This window comes from Drosophila hydei, unplaced genomic scaffold, assembly GCF_003285905.1.
Source record: "Drosophila hydei strain 15085-1641.00,03,60 unplaced genomic scaffold, DhydRS2 tig00000060-arrow-pilon, whole genome shotgun sequence".
Taxonomy (NCBI): Eukaryota; Metazoa; Arthropoda; class Insecta; order Diptera; family Drosophilidae; genus Drosophila; species Drosophila hydei.
This window is the reverse complement of record NW_022045656.1, coordinates 9,546,634-9,559,695: the sequence shown is the minus strand read 5'-3', so window position 1 is coordinate 9,559,695 and position 13,062 is coordinate 9,546,634. Positions and strand designations below refer to the sequence as shown.

General features: G+C 41.6%; 7 protein-coding genes and 1 non-coding gene across 12 annotated transcripts; 3 read left to right on the top strand and 5 right to left on the bottom strand.

Moving 5' to 3' along the window:
- The first annotated feature begins 95 nt into the window (after positions 1 to 95).
- Positions 96 to 983, top strand: LOC111601228 (attacin-B). Its single transcript, XM_023317725.2, has 2 exons — positions 96 to 447; positions 514 to 983. Exons 1-2 carry the CDS (start codon positions 137 to 139, stop codon positions 911 to 913), a joined length of 711 nt encoding a protein of 236 aa, XP_023173493.1. The 5' UTR covers positions 96 to 136; the 3' UTR covers positions 914 to 983.
- Positions 984 to 1,311: 328 nt separating this feature from the next.
- On the bottom strand, positions 1,312 to 4,010 carry LOC111601200 (26S proteasome non-ATPase regulatory subunit 11). Of its 2 annotated transcripts, none has more exons than XM_023317689.2 (5): positions 3,865 to 4,008; positions 2,698 to 3,022; positions 2,127 to 2,633; positions 1,847 to 2,059; positions 1,312 to 1,786 (listed from the first exon to the last, which is right to left on the bottom strand). In XM_023317689.2, exons 1-5 carry the CDS (start codon positions 3,912 to 3,914, stop codon positions 1,556 to 1,558), a joined length of 1,326 nt encoding a protein of 441 aa, XP_023173457.1. In that variant the 5' UTR covers positions 3,915 to 4,008; the 3' UTR covers positions 1,312 to 1,555. The 2 variants fall into 2 exon arrangements, with proteins under 2 accessions (XP_023173457.1, XP_023173458.1); XM_023317690.2 differs by having other exon boundaries at positions 1,556 to 1,786; positions 2,698 to 3,019; positions 3,865 to 4,010.
- LOC111601202 (protein aveugle) lies at positions 3,465 to 4,343 on the top strand. Its single transcript, XM_023317692.2, has 2 exons — positions 3,465 to 3,812; positions 4,048 to 4,343. Exons 1-2 carry the CDS (start codon positions 3,660 to 3,662, stop codon positions 4,213 to 4,215), a joined length of 321 nt encoding a protein of 106 aa, XP_023173460.1. The 5' UTR covers positions 3,465 to 3,659; the 3' UTR covers positions 4,216 to 4,343.
- Positions 4,344 to 4,474: 131 nt separating this feature from the next.
- LOC111601199 (regulatory protein zeste) lies at positions 4,475 to 8,084 on the bottom strand. Of its 2 annotated transcripts, none has more exons than XM_023317687.2 (4): positions 7,978 to 8,084; positions 6,997 to 7,094; positions 5,118 to 6,939; positions 4,475 to 5,048 (listed from the first exon to the last, which is right to left on the bottom strand). In XM_023317687.2, the coding sequence occupies exons 3-4, from the start codon at positions 6,922 to 6,924 to the stop codon at positions 4,528 to 4,530; spliced, it is 2,328 nt and encodes a 775-aa protein (XP_023173455.2). In that variant the 5' UTR covers positions 6,925 to 6,939; positions 6,997 to 7,094; positions 7,978 to 8,084; the 3' UTR covers positions 4,475 to 4,527. The 2 variants fall into 2 exon arrangements, with proteins under 2 accessions (XP_023173455.2, XP_023173456.2); XM_023317688.2 differs by lacking the exon at positions 7,978 to 8,084 and adding an exon at positions 7,430 to 7,645.
- A 60-nt stretch (positions 8,085 to 8,144) lies between these two features.
- On the top strand, positions 8,145 to 8,690 carry LOC111601201. The gene is made up of 2 exons (XM_023317691.2): positions 8,145 to 8,352; positions 8,428 to 8,690. The coding sequence occupies exons 1-2, from the start codon at positions 8,224 to 8,226 to the stop codon at positions 8,638 to 8,640; spliced, it is 342 nt and encodes a 113-aa protein (XP_023173459.2). The 5' UTR covers positions 8,145 to 8,223; the 3' UTR covers positions 8,641 to 8,690.
- A 20-nt stretch (positions 8,691 to 8,710) lies between these two features.
- Positions 8,711 to 9,464, bottom strand: LOC111601205 (trafficking protein particle complex subunit 5). Its single transcript, XM_023317696.2, has 3 exons — positions 9,268 to 9,464; positions 8,903 to 9,212; positions 8,711 to 8,844 (listed from the first exon to the last, which is right to left on the bottom strand). The coding sequence occupies exons 1-3, from the start codon at positions 9,441 to 9,443 to the stop codon at positions 8,746 to 8,748; spliced, it is 585 nt and encodes a 194-aa protein (XP_023173464.1). The 5' UTR covers positions 9,444 to 9,464; the 3' UTR covers positions 8,711 to 8,745.
- A 130-nt stretch (positions 9,465 to 9,594) lies between these two features.
- Positions 9,595 to 11,455, bottom strand: LOC111601203 (kelch-like protein 4). Of its 3 annotated transcripts, none has more exons than XM_023317693.2 (3): positions 11,263 to 11,453; positions 10,144 to 10,876; positions 9,595 to 10,083 (listed from the first exon to the last, which is right to left on the bottom strand). In XM_023317693.2, the coding sequence occupies exons 1-3, from the start codon at positions 11,352 to 11,354 to the stop codon at positions 9,613 to 9,615; spliced, it is 1,296 nt and encodes a 431-aa protein (XP_023173461.2). In that variant the 5' UTR covers positions 11,355 to 11,453; the 3' UTR covers positions 9,595 to 9,612. The 3 variants fall into 3 exon arrangements, with proteins under 3 accessions (XP_023173461.2, XP_023173462.2, XP_023173463.2); XM_023317694.2 differs by having other exon boundaries at positions 10,144 to 10,864; XM_023317695.2 differs by having other exon boundaries at positions 9,940 to 10,091; positions 11,263 to 11,455.
- A 176-nt stretch (positions 11,456 to 11,631) lies between these two features.
- On the bottom strand, positions 11,632 to 11,702 carry Trnag-gcc. The gene has a single exon. It is a non-coding gene; the product is annotated as a tRNA-Gly (tRNA).
- Between the last annotated feature and the right edge of the window lie 1,360 nt (positions 11,703 to 13,062).

The window sequence follows — 13,062 nt, the reverse complement described above, 5'->3', positions numbered from 1 at the left end:
AATCAGAATCACAATCACCTAAGCCAACAACCTAGTCTCACATTGTGCTTCCCCATTTAGATGTAGCTGGTGTATATAAGCGCCAGCGATGGCATTTTGCAATCATCAGTAAACAGCAATAACTCAACGAAGCAACATGCAAAGCAGCAGCAGCAGCGTTCTCATCCTGGCCATTGTTGCCATTAGTGTTTGTGTTGAGGCCATGCCACAGCACTTCCAAACCCTGCCGTACTACCCACGACCAACGCCACCACAGCGTCCTATTCGAGTGCGCCGCCAGGTGTTGGGCGGCTCGATTACATCGAATCCGGCTGGTGGCTCCGATGCACGTGTAAATCTGAGCAAAGGCATTGGTTCACCCGATCACAATGTGATTGGACAAGTCTTTGCCGCGGGCAATACGCAAAAGGGACCTGTCACCACTGGTGGATCGCTGGCCTACAACAAGTAAGTTAAACGTAGCCCACTTCTTTATCAACTGTGTAGCTAATCAGGGATTTGCGCTCCACACAGTCATGGCCATGGATTTGATCTGACCAAAACCCACACGCCCGGCGTACAGGACAGCTTCATGCAATCGGCGCATGCCAATCTGTTTAACAACGGCAAACATAACCTGGACGCCAAGGTCTTTGCCTCGCAGAATAAACTAGCCAATGGCTTGGCGTTCCAGCGCAATGGCGCTGGCCTGGACTACTCTCATATCAATGGCCATGGCGCCAGCTTGACGCACAGCAACATTCCCGGCCTTGGCAAGCAACTGGGTCTGGATGCACGCGCCAATCTCTGGTCATCACAGGACCGCAACACTCGCCTCGATCTGACCGGCAATGCTAACAAGTGGACCAGCGGCCCATTCAGTGGCAAAACTAACTTTGGCGGCGGCTTGGGTCTTACCCACATTTTCGGTTAATTATTCACTTATATATATATATATATATATTTGAATATTCAAATTATTTATTACCGTTATATAATAAAGAAAACCATATATATAATAATAAAAAATTTGTAAATATAAAAATCAGACTGTTTATGAATTTTTAGAGGTGATTAGTTAAGATTGAAAGTGTTCTTACCCCTGAAGGCAATAGAAATATAAACAAAAAAAACAATTAAGTTATTTTTGTATAGATTATACGGTGGGTGTTTTTGTTTAAAGGATTTTCCCAGAATAATTGTGATATTCGTCTTGTTTTTCTATCCGTTTTATTATTAGTTAATTGAATATTTTCGCTTATTATATCGCGCACACTCTTTTACTTTTGGATAATTAATTACGCTTAGAAATATATTATGGTTTACACATTATTTTTACTGCTATTACCACCAATACATGTTTATTATTTTTTTTTTCAGCTGTTACTCGTATCGAAACATACAAAGATGTGGTTATAACAAAGTAAATGATTTTTGAAGAGTACCGTTGAGGGAATTTTTTGTTTCAGAATACGTGGGAATAACCAAAAATTGTCTTCTAACTTCGCAGATATTAATCAATTGTTGATGCGTGGATGTAAAGGGAGGGGCTACGCAGATTCCATTTGGAAAGAGCTTATGACAGCTTCTTGGCCTTTTGATACAGTGTATCGACCACCTTGCCCATGCTCTGTATGGTCTCTAGCACACGCTCATACGTTTTATCCACTGGCGTCTCCTCGAAAACGATGAGCACGCCCTCACCTTGATCCAAAATGCCGCTAAATTTTTTGTCCAATATCATTTGTGATAGCTTCTTTTCCACCTGTGACATGGGCAGATTAATGCTCTCAGCCACATGGGACACCTACAAAATGTACCCGAAGATGTATTCATTTCATTACAATTGTATATACAAATGTCTAACCTGTACACGCGAATATGGCTCGATAATGCGGCAAAGATTCTGCTCCAGCATTGTATCATATAGCGTACCCAAATGTGCCTGTACAATAACATCTTCAGCTAACTCCTTATTGTAGTCCTTCAACGCCTGCTGAAAGTCAGCTAGCGAGCGCTTATGTGATGCCTCCGCCACGGCTTTCATGGCATCAACATCGCGGCCGGAATAGGTTATAGCCTAATGACAAATGGAAATAAGTTAATATCACAAAAATTATTGAATATTGTTTATTGTTATTACTTACCAACTTGCCACTAACTATTTGATTCACATCATCCGACTGTCCAAGCATAATCTTACACAACAACATATACTTCAGTGAAGTAAGCGCCTTGACGTTGTCAACGCTGTCAAAGCCCTCAAATGCCTCATAGAAATAGGAAAAAGCTGTTTTAAAGTCACGCTCGTCGGCTGCATGAAGAATGCCGGACTGGAGATCGAGGGCGCCCTGAACCTTAGGGGGACAGTAGATTGCATTTGCCGTAGTGCGCGCTGAAGTTAGGGCGGCACGTGCCTTGGGCAAGTTACTAAGTGCATGATAGGTTTTGCTTTCTAACAGCTGCACCTCGACAAGCAGGTTTTTGTCATCTAATTTCTTGAGCTCACGTAATAGCTGAGAGCCCAGGGCAAGTGCCTCCGTATACAGAGCAGTGTCAAAGTAGAGTGCAATGAGGCGAGCTTCCAGCGATTGGCGCAAGAAAGTGCGCTTCTCCTGCTTTGCCCACTCTATACAGTCTTTGCACAATTGAACCTGTAACAAAAGCAATACTAATTGGATTACACATTATAAGGACGCATATATATGAGCAACACACCTCAATGCCAGTACCCGCATCCATATCAAGGAACATGTCGACCAACGAACGCACCAACTTCGCGGCCTTTGCCTTACTGATCAAGCTCAAAAATGGACGAGTCACTTTGATGAGGTCGGCCAATTCTTTGGCCTTGCCCTCCTGTTTGTAGAGCTCCCCGAGCTGCATAATACCCTGTTCCTTGATGCGTATGAGCTCCTCATCGTTTTCAGCTACCTCTTGTTCACGCACTATTTTATTTAGCAAGGTAATACCCTCTTCACGATTCACACTAGACAGCGCCTGGGCACGTTCGAAAAGTGTAGCTCCGGCCATTTTGCTACTGCTGCGGCGACGATTGCAAGTTGAAAATTGGAGGTTGAGTTTTTTAAACACACGCGAAGGCAAATCAAATAAATAAATGTGTATTAACTAGTTCACTATTCAGATGCAACTTTGCTTTTGAGTTAACAGTTACGCTTAAATGTATTTAATGCGTATTTGTGTGTTTTCTCACACCTTTTGTAGTATGCTGATTTCAGTTGTCGTTGTTATTAAGCGCCAGTCACGATTCGAGATGTGTGACTGACGATAGCCACGTAACGATGCCTATCGAATGATACTTTGTGCAAAACTTCATATATAAAATCTATAAGACTGGTATTTAATTGCTCCACACCTTATAGAATTGAAATCCAACGAAAAAAGTGTATTTATAAAAATAGCTCTTGTTAAATCAAATAAAATTAAAAAGTTTTTAGCTCAAAAGAATAATATACATGGCGGTCGACAATAAAAACAACAAATAAGTTTTGGCTCAGAAATATCGATAGATATCGCCAGCAATCGTAAAGAGATCGAAAATGGAAAAGTGTAGAAGTCGAGTTGTTGCCTGACACAGTTTGGATGCAAAAGAATCTACTAGATAGACCTCTTTATGCACTTTCAAGAGTTCAAGCAGATATTATACAAGCACCGCAATAATGGGTGAGGAAACTGGCAATGTAACGCAAAGCAAGGTGCGCTCCAAAACGACGAGACCCAAAGCTGTTTACCAATGGACTGTCGCTGACGTACAGAAATGGTATGACCGCCATTGCGGAGAGTATGCGAAGTACGGAGTACTATTTAAAGAAGTAAGCACCAACTATATATGTATATATATTATATAATAAGAAAAGAACTTACCAATGCGGTTCCTGATTCTTTTTGTTATAATCCCGAAGCACTTGTGCCATATTCGCCTGTTGTTCTCAGCTTCCAATTCAACAAGAACAACTAGCAATTTATCAATAGCCAACGTCTATTTATTTGAATTTAAATCTTGTAAGCATTTGGCCTACTAATTACCTTTGCTAACTCTCTTTTTAGCATGACATTACCGGTCGAGCTCTGCTCCGCATAACAGATTCATCACTGCAGCGAATGGGTGTCACGGACAATCGAGATCGTGAGGCCATTTGGCGCGAGATTGTGAAGCAGCGACTCAAGACAGATTTTATGGAAATACGTGATATGGAGCGTCTCAATATGCACTAATCATGGCAACTGGAGCTTGCCATGGCCACTGGTACTCATTAACATAATACTGAACGATCTTAGCGATGAGAATCATTGAAAGATGACCGTTCGAAGAGGTATTTGCACTTGAACTAAACAATGTTCGTTAGATAAAAATTATATTTAGGACATTGTTGGAATGTCGAGTGGATTTAATTTTAAGGAACTATCTTAAATACATTATCAGTAAAGTGTACATCATATTTAGATAGCAATAAACATTTTAGAGTATAGTTTATTTGAGTATTCTCTTGGTAACTTCGGTAAAATCCAAAAAAAAATTGTCGACAATTAGCAATCCTTCTCCAGTTTGGGAGTGATAAGCTGTACATCATTAATATCTGTGCAAATATCTACTGTCTTTGTGGCGATGGAAGCAGATGCTCCAGTGGCGCTACTAGATGCCGAAGACGCAGTCACAGGTGTTCCAATGACCTTCGGCAGCGAAGTGCCCAACGTGCTGCTTGGGGTGAGTATGTGGGGCATGGACAATGTGCCATTGGCCATGGGTAGTGCGGTGGTGAAGAGCAGCTTGGGTGGCTGTAAACGCTGTGCCGCTGAGGCTGCCGTACCAGAGACTATGAACTGTGGCGACTGATGCGTCGCTCCTGGCTGAACGACACTTGCGGCAGCAGCAGCTGCTGCTGCAGTGGCAACTGTTGGCTGCAACAATGTCGGCAGCATTGTGAGCAAACGTTCACCTATGGATTTTTCCCAGTCCAGACGTTCCCGCTCCAGGGATAGGCGGTTGTGTTGTATCTCATTGGCCTCGTTTTGGGCGTTGAGCAGCTGGCGCAGCATTATCCGCATAGCTAGCATGGGAAAAACGAATGATTAAATTGAAAAATAATTATCAATAAGAGGACTGTCAACCGACTCACTTGTCATGTGCCGCTTGGACTGTTGCTCCTCGCGCAATATTTCCTGTGCGCGACGTTTCTCTTCCTTTTTCTCCAATTGCTGATTTTGCTGTTGCTGCTGCACCTGCTGCTGTTGCTGTTGCTGTTGCTGCTGCTGCTGTTGCTGCTGTTGCTGCTGCTGCGAGTGCTGCAGTTGCTGCTGTGAAATGTAATCCGCTTGCTGCTGTAGCTTCTGCTGTTGCGGCTGTGGCAGTGGCAACGTTGCACTGGTAATGCCAGCAGTGCTCGGCTTGCCCACTGCTGCCACGGCCTTTGCCGCCGCCGCCTGCTCCGCATTCACCAACACAAACTTTACGCCGCCAGGGCCCGTGACAAGACCTGAACTCGGCGTCGCTTGTACGGGTGTTGGAGCGGAGCCGCTGATCATCAAGCGTGCGCCCTGATTAATGGCGCTTTGCAGCAGCTGCAGCTGCGTCCCAGCTGCTGCGGTAACAGTCTTGCCAGCTGTCGCATTATTTGCCTGCTTCGGCTGCATGAGGAAATTTGTGGGCACCAAGGAGATCTTGCCCGGTGTCAGCTTACCACTGGACGCACTGCTGCTTGCCGTTGTGCTCGTCAGCTGCGATACGCTGGTGCTGATGCTATTAGCTGGTATGATGACATTGGCACCGCTATACGGTAGCAAATTTGTGGTCTTCGGCAGCTGCAACATGTCCGTAAGTGTTGGCATCACGGGACGCGTGGGCGTGACTACATTTCCATTGCCACTGCCATTAGCATTGCTAGCAACTTTCGGCGATACGGCAACGGGCTCCTCAACGGCATCTACATCGATTGGCTCCTCTTTCGGCAGCGGCAATAGCATGCAATCATCATCCTCTTCAGGATCAGCGGCCGCTACAGGTGCCACTGCGGCTGGAACTGCGGTTACTGCTGTGCTCAACTCAGTCACTGGCTCCGGCTGGCTGGCTGGCTCAGTTTTAATGCGAGGTTCTGTTGCAGGTGCTTCGTCATCTTCAACATCTTTCTCGGAGGTGAGCTTGCGCCGCTTGGGAGACACATCTCCCGTGTCCATTTCCACTTGCAAATCGGCTTCGTTGTCACCTAACCCATCGGGTTTCGACTTACCGTTAGTGCCATTGGGCACCAGGGAGGAGAGTAGAATGTCGTCTTCCTCGTTTTCACTGTCAGACAACTCCTCACCATTCTCTTGGCGGCGCTTGCGACGCTCGGCATGTTCCTCCAATGCCTGCTCCAGTTGGTATTTAAGCGAAGGAGCCGGCACCTCGTTGGGACGCACACTGAATATGGGACGCGTCATAATCGCATCCATTTCGGCAAAATGTTTCCAACTGGGCTCCGTGTCGCCTGACATACCGTACTCCTTGTCCTTCTTGAGGCGATTGTAGAAACATTTCAGATTCTTGATGCGCGTCGTGATCTCCTCCGGCGAACGATGGTAGCCATATTCCTGCATCTTGGCCGCCAGCTGGCAGATGACCGCATGCTTCTTGTGCGTCGTTATCAAAGTACGCTGCAGCTTCGGATCGCCCCACAGCTGGATGAGCAGCTTGGTCTCGTCCGTATCGAAATTGGGATTACGTCCAACGAAATTGTGCTTCTTATTGAGATTCTGATTAGCATTTGAGTTGCTGCCGCTGGCCGCGCTGCTGGCATTGCTATTGCTATTGCTATTGCTGTTGTTGGGAACACCAACAGCGCGTTGACTGCTGATGGCAGCAAAGGAGCCGGAGGATGGGGATGCCGTCGCAGCTGCAGCCTCCGCTGAGCGTCGTTTCTTTATCCGTGCACTGGACTTAACGCTCATTGTACCACCTGCAAGCTGCATACAATTGTATTGCAATTATCTTTTGGTCGAATCAACTACTGAGTCACTTACCTCTTATAGATATATTTCGTATGCAATGTTGGCGCAAAAATCAATAAACGAGCACGTTGCGTTTGGAATTAAACCATTTGAGGTGCCTTAAATCAATCCTGTAACAACAACAACAACAAAAGAGAACTTTACGCTACGTCTGACAGTCGGCAAGTGAAAGGCAAGCATTGAAAGCGACTACGGCGCAACTCCAGGGCAACAACAACCCCTAAAGACGGTAAGCGTGCCGCGGTGACAAGCAGCTCGCCTACCTACCAACCCACCAAAGGCCAACTACCCGGCCCTACTCAGCCCAACCCCAAAGCGAACACAGCTAAGCCAAGTGCACCACCAACAGAACAGGAAAACCAACAGCAACAACAACAATATAAACGCCCAACTACGTAGAACATGCGCGATAGCTCACTTGCTGCTCTCGCTCGCTTACGCTTACTCGAACTTGTTGTCGCTTTCTCTGTCACACCCACGCAAGTAGAAATTCGTGGGACGACGAGGACGAAGTTTGTCTTGCGCAGTGGCAATTCTTATAGCGACTTAGGGTATTGATTTGTTACCAAAGATGATTAAAATCCTCATAAGCGTCTATTAACTAAATAGTTAAGATATTAGAGCACTAAAAATAAAAAAGTTCTGGTATAGCATTTGAAAAATGAATACTAAGTGTAGCTAGGACAATAAGTTGTCAATTTAGTTGAAATGTCTGTCTAACAGGACATTGACACGAGATCTGCGCATAACACTTTGCAGGACATGCGCAGTTGAGTTCTCAATTGTTGAGTAGGTGAGAGAGCATAAGAGTGCGAGAGAAGTACTGCCTGAGCGTGCGTATAACGGTATTGTTGGGGTGCAACAACGAAGCAGCAGACTTTATGTTAAATGTTTATAACACTACTCGAAAAGGCCGTGAAAATAAAATTACTTAAGCTACATTTTACTTTTGATAAACATATTAGTAATTTATCTTACTAGAAATGAACTTACTACACTTAAGAGCACGTATATTGGTCGTGCGGCCGCCCCGCACTCAGATTAAACAATTTGAATATGAAATGAACGGCACTGCCAGCAGTAATTTATAAAAAGGCTTTAAGCCAGAGTTGCCATCTTTCTGACTAGAGGTCACACTTCGTAGAGAATGCCAAAATACTCTGCTTCTTAGTGTTTTCAATCAGCTGTTAGCATTTGCTCTTGTTGCCCAGCACAAGTTCAGTTTTGCAACACAATAAAATGGTTTTAACGAAGGAACAGGAGGCATTCATTTGCCGCAAGCATGAGCAGACACTAAAGCTGCGTAACGAATACCTGAAGCAGAGCTCGAACCCTTTTCGTCATGCTACCGGTGAGGGCGGCACTGTGGTAAGTACAAATAATGGTTATGTCATCACTTGCCAGCATTTTGGATGCATATAATAAATATTTACTTAATTGCAGTTCGATGCTGGTCTAGCTCGCTTCCAAGCCATGCGTGTATCAAACTATGAGCATTTCCGTCCCACCGGACACTCTTTCCGCACGGGTCTCTTTGCCGTCGTACTGCCCATTGCTATATACGCTTGGATGCTGAAGAGCGAACGCGATTGCCGTGAACAGAAATATCGCACTGGCCAGGTGGCCTACAAGGATCGCAGGTTTAAGTTCATTTAAGGCTCTCAACTCAGACAATATTGAGTAATCAAATTAAAGCGAAATTGTAATAACATACATTTATCTTTGTAATTAGTAATTATTTTTATTTAATTTAAGAATATTCTATTTTTCCTCCATTTGCTTGTCGCGCGCTATGACAAAGTCCTCAAACTTGACCATATATGTGGTGCCCTTATGCCAGTGGGCTGTTACTTTGCACGGCTGAAAGAGTTAACATGTTTTATATAAATCCTAGTTATATTTAAGGAGTGTAACTTACAAATCCGCAATGAGTTAATACCGCTTCTACGATGCCAGCCGTAAAGTTGGCACAATTCAGGGAGCTTTTGTCTTTGGGCACACTTATGAATGTGTTCACCAGTGGTTCCTTTTCAATAATGTAGTATGTTCGTTCGTCGTCGTTGGCATGTTCCAATTTCTCGGCCTCCTTGCCGAACAAGTTCTTCCATACAGTTGTCTTCACAAAGAGCAGCATTTGCGTCAGCTTCGTCTCACGTTTGGAGCTGCGTTCGCGCACAAAGTATAAATCAATGATGCGTGTGCCCACATCCTGACCCAAATCATGTAATCTAAACGACGTTGCGTTATTTCAATTCAATTAGTCTAAATGCCAATCCTAAATACCTTGTTTGCAATTCTGGCACTGTGAAAACTCGACTCTGGGAGTATTGTACAATCTCGCTAAAAAGCAACGCTACAATGCTGTGTGAGACCTCGGACTTGCCCTTTGATAGTGGCCGATCCAGTATATTACTGCGCGGACGCATTGAAGAAATTTTAAGCGCTTCAAGTTTTTCCATTTTATTTATTACAACGAAGTAAACAACACCTTGAAAAAAATGAATTTGTCAACAAAACAGCTGTTTCGCGGGCTGCCAGACTATTATTTTGGTAAAAAAATTCCGTACCGATGTGAATGACAACTTGTGTTTTCTAACGGCTGGCTACACCGATTATTTAAATCTACCGTTATTGCATACATTTACATTTTCTCGGATTCTTTATATCCAAAAGCTCCACTTTGCTCCAATAATCAGGTGGCTGTTGCTGCAACGTTGTTAAATAAGACTCAAACCGCTTAAAATCGATGTCGCGCGTATGCGGACAGCAGATGTGGTGATAATACGGACACGCCTCATCCACTATCCAACATCGAGACTGCTGCAAATTCTTAGTGATGCTGTCGTAATCTAAAATAAACCCCTCCTGTTTTTGCTCGTACATCTTTGAAGTAATCTGTGAAATGGACTGATTGATGAGAGCATCAACATTGGACGAATTGAGCAGCTCTCTGACTAGATTATGAGTCTCCACGCGTCGCACACACAGCAAATACCAAAGAGGCATCGAAGGGAAACGAATGCAATTGATCAAGCTTTGCACATTTGATTTTCGCCTCTGCCAATCGTGTCCAAGCCAGCGTACAATAATAAAAAGTATCTGTATTGCTAATAAGATGCTAAATATAATGACAAAACTTATATTATTTCAACTACTGACCTCAACTTCACTGTTTACACAGATTTCATTTGACGAGAGAAGATAGACAAGATGCTTCAGTGGCACTTCTAAAAAATCGCTTGTTGCCACAAAGGTGAGCAGGAACTTTTGTATTCTCGTGAGCATCAAATTGCGCACAACATCGAGTGCCAAATTGTTTTTCGATTCAACATACATGACACAAGCGGAGGCCTCGTTAAAGCAGTTTCTATCATCGAAATACTTCCAGCAATGGAACAGCAAGTCCTTAACTCTCAAATAAGTAGCTGCCACAAACACGGGAATAATGTTTTTACGCTCCAAGCTAGGCTTATCGCTGAGCATCCACTTGTAGACAAGCATAAAAGCTTTTTGTGACACCTTCTCCTCTGGCAGCGTCACAACGAGCGGAATTGGATTGAGTTCCATGAAGTACTTGGAGTATGCCTGTAGCACAATCAAATGGCAATTGAAATACATTTTATTGATCTCTATCTTGACGGTCGTCTTCAAATGATTTTCCACCATATAGCGTAAAACGGACTTAAAGGGAATTTTTGTTGGTTGCTCGATGCTCATCCAATCACGAACATCTTCAAAGTTATGTCCGAACTCAAACAGGGAACGATTCTTTGCAATATCTGCAGATTGCCGTTTGAAAACATGTTCGAGCTCCAAGTCTTCAGCTTTCGAGACCAATTTTGTCACCGAACCAAGTTCATCTTCGGATGAGCTTCCCGGACTGAGCCCGGGACTTATTATTTTCATATTATATTAATATGTGTAAATATATGCCTCACTATATACATATCGCTCTCTGATTCATTATACCAACGTGCAGTTGCTATATCACGAAATCCCTCTGCGCTGACAAATATTTAAATTTTCGCGCGCGCTCAATCAGAGCTCTCCATTAGACAAATTCAAAATCGTTTTAAATATAGAGATACGCTTATGAGAGATCGACAGCAGCAAGAAACAACAAAAATGTAATTTAAGGGAAAGCTAAAGATAAGACGTTTATCTGGCCCGTTAGCACTAAACTATTGCGATTATGCTCGTGGAGAGTGTAAGAAAAGGAGAGCTACATTTTTTTGTTGTTTCCCACCTATGTATTGTATGGTTAGTGATGGCACTTACTTGACAAAGTGCACGCTGCACGTGAGCTCACCACTGGCTGGTTGTGCCTGGGTCTGGCCTAATTCTTCATGTTTTTTCATTACTTGGTCCATCTCACCGAATCAGTTTATCGTGTGTTTTCATCAAAATATTTATTTTTTTGTGTGTTGAATAGTAACACTAAGCTTTGACGCGTATAATTACAGCAGGAAATATAAAACTCCTAAGTGTTTGAGACAGATTGCAAAAAACGCAGGGAACATAAATCGGGCTGACATGCCAACAATGCATTAGAGTACCCTTAAATAAAATAAAATATATTATGAACTTGACACAAGCCTTACTTTATCAAAAATTCAAAATTAATTTTATTAAGGAAAAAAATTTGTTTGCATCGGCCGGGAATCGAACCCGGGCCGCCCGCGTGGCAGGCGAGCATTCTACCACTGAACCACCGATGCTTTGATTCGTCTGTTAAACAACTCGCTATATCAGAAAACAGCTATCTTTATTTGCACAGATTATGTTACTTTTTCATATTCATGTGCCAGTATAGGAAAACATAAATGCATACATTTACATACACATGCATGACGTTGCCAGACAGTTGCAATAAGAAAATAATTTGTTTTTGTTTATTAAATTGTGTTTTATTTGTTTGTATTTTTCTTTTTCACATTTTCAAATACATTTATATGAATAAATATATCATTTATTTTGTTTACTTTTTAATGCCATCTTTTATATGCGGCTACTTATACATAAATTTATGTGGTTTTCATTTCATGTACTGTAAATAACCAAAATATTGATTGAAAATTTTTGTTATTTTGCTTCTTTTTTTGGTGTTCAACAAATTGCTGCCATTAACTATTAATCTCTAGAATATTTATTTTGTTGTTGTGATAATTTGTTAATAAATAATGTAGCGAAATGTTTACTATTGTTGCTGACTTCTAGTTTGTCCGTTTTTTTGTGTTTTCGTTTCTTTCATTTTTTTGTTGCGCATTGAAAGTTAATATGTTTTTGTTTTTTGTTTTTTTTTTTTTGTTTATTTATGCACAGTTAAAATTTGAAATACATTTAATATATATACTTTATATTTGTTTTTGTTTTTGTTTTTTGTATGTTTTGTATGTTGGCATGCTTGTGGATCATTTTACATGTTAAAAATTATTGTAGCTTTAACTAAATAATAAAAGTAATTTAAAATTAAACATGTATATTTAACATTTTGTACTTTTTGTTGAGTGTTTGTTCTTTGTTCAAAGTTTTTTATTTTTTGTAGTTTTTTTGTTTTTGTTTTTCTTTTTGTGGTAGGTTTACTTGATCTAAACAACTTTTGTTCATTTTGTTTTTTGTTTTTGTTTTTTTTTTTTAGATACAGCATTTGCATTTTTACTAACAATTGCCCACTTAAAGGTTTTTGTTTTTAATATATTTTGTTGCATTTGTTTTTTTTTTTTTGTTTTTTAATGTGTGTTTGCACAACCTTTGCTTATTTTTGAATAAATATGCATTTATAGTAAGAAATAAATTAATGCTTTTTTATTATTATTAATTTCATTTTTAATACACAAAAATTACTTAGGTTCTTTGCACATAAGTAATTCATTTTTCATTTCTTTTTGCATTCTTTAATACGTTTTATACACATTTATATATGTATATATATAACTGCATATATGAGTTTTTGCTTTTTGTTTTTAAGTATTTTGTTGAAGCCCCATTTATCAAATGAGTTAATTTACTCACTTGCATGGGTTAAATTACAAATTGTTTTTATTTAAAGGTTTATTTAAGCGATTCAGCCGCACAACT

Bases quoted from the DNA above. Each gene is read 5' to 3' on its own strand.
- LOC111601203 (XM_023317693.2), bottom strand. From the start codon at position 11,354: ATGGACCAAGTAATGAAAAAACATGAAGAATTAGGCCAGACCCAGGCA. The intron at 10,877-11,262 runs GTAAGTGCCATC...GAAAATAATAAG, and splicing joins TGCAGCGTGCACTTTGTCAA to TCCCGGGCTCAGTCCGGGAA. The intron at 10,084-10,143 runs GTCAGTAGTTGA...TTAGCAATACAG, and splicing joins GTGTAAACAGTGAAGTTGAG to ATACTTTTTATTATTGTACG.
- LOC111601202 (XM_023317692.2), top strand. From the start codon at position 3,660: ATGGGTGAGGAAACTGGCAATGTAACGCAAAGCAAGGTGCGCTCCAAA. The intron at 3,813-4,047 runs GTAAGCACCAAC...CTCTCTTTTTAG, and splicing joins ACGGAGTACTATTTAAAGAA to CATGACATTACCGGTCGAGC.
- LOC111601199 (XM_023317687.2), bottom strand. From the start codon at position 6,924: ATGAGCGTTAAGTCCAGTGCACGGATAAAGAAACGACGCTCAGCGGAG. The intron at 5,049-5,117 runs GTGAGTCGGTTG...TTCCCATGCTAG, and splicing joins GTCCAAGCGGCACATGACAA to CTATGCGGATAATGCTGCGC.
- LOC111601205 (XM_023317696.2), bottom strand. From the start codon at position 9,443: ATGGAAAAACTTGAAGCGCTTAAAATTTCTTCAATGCGTCCGCGCAGT. The intron at 9,213-9,267 runs GTATTTAGGATT...AACGTCGTTTAG, and splicing joins GTGCCAGAATTGCAAACAAG to ATTACATGATTTGGGTCAGG. The intron at 8,845-8,902 runs GTAAGTTACACT...TAACTCTTTCAG, and splicing joins TATTAACTCATTGCGGATTT to CCGTGCAAAGTAACAGCCCA.
- LOC111601228 (XM_023317725.2), top strand. From the start codon at position 137: ATGCAAAGCAGCAGCAGCAGCGTTCTCATCCTGGCCATTGTTGCCATT. The intron at 448-513 runs GTAAGTTAAACG...CGCTCCACACAG, and splicing joins GGATCGCTGGCCTACAACAA to TCATGGCCATGGATTTGATC.
- LOC111601200 (XM_023317689.2), bottom strand. From the start codon at position 3,914: ATGGCACAAGTGCTTCGGGATTATAACAAAAAGAATCAGGAACCGCAT. The intron at 3,023-3,864 runs GTAAGTTCTTTT...TCGTCGCCGCAG, and splicing joins AAGAATCAGGAACCGCATTG to CAGTAGCAAAATGGCCGGAG. The intron at 2,060-2,126 runs GTAAGTAATAAC...ATTTGTCATTAG, and splicing joins AAATAGTTAGTGGCAAGTTG to GCTATAACCTATTCCGGCCG.
- LOC111601201 (XM_023317691.2), top strand. From the start codon at position 8,224: ATGGTTTTAACGAAGGAACAGGAGGCATTCATTTGCCGCAAGCATGAG. The intron at 8,353-8,427 runs GTAAGTACAAAT...ACTTAATTGCAG, and splicing joins CCGGTGAGGGCGGCACTGTG to TTCGATGCTGGTCTAGCTCG.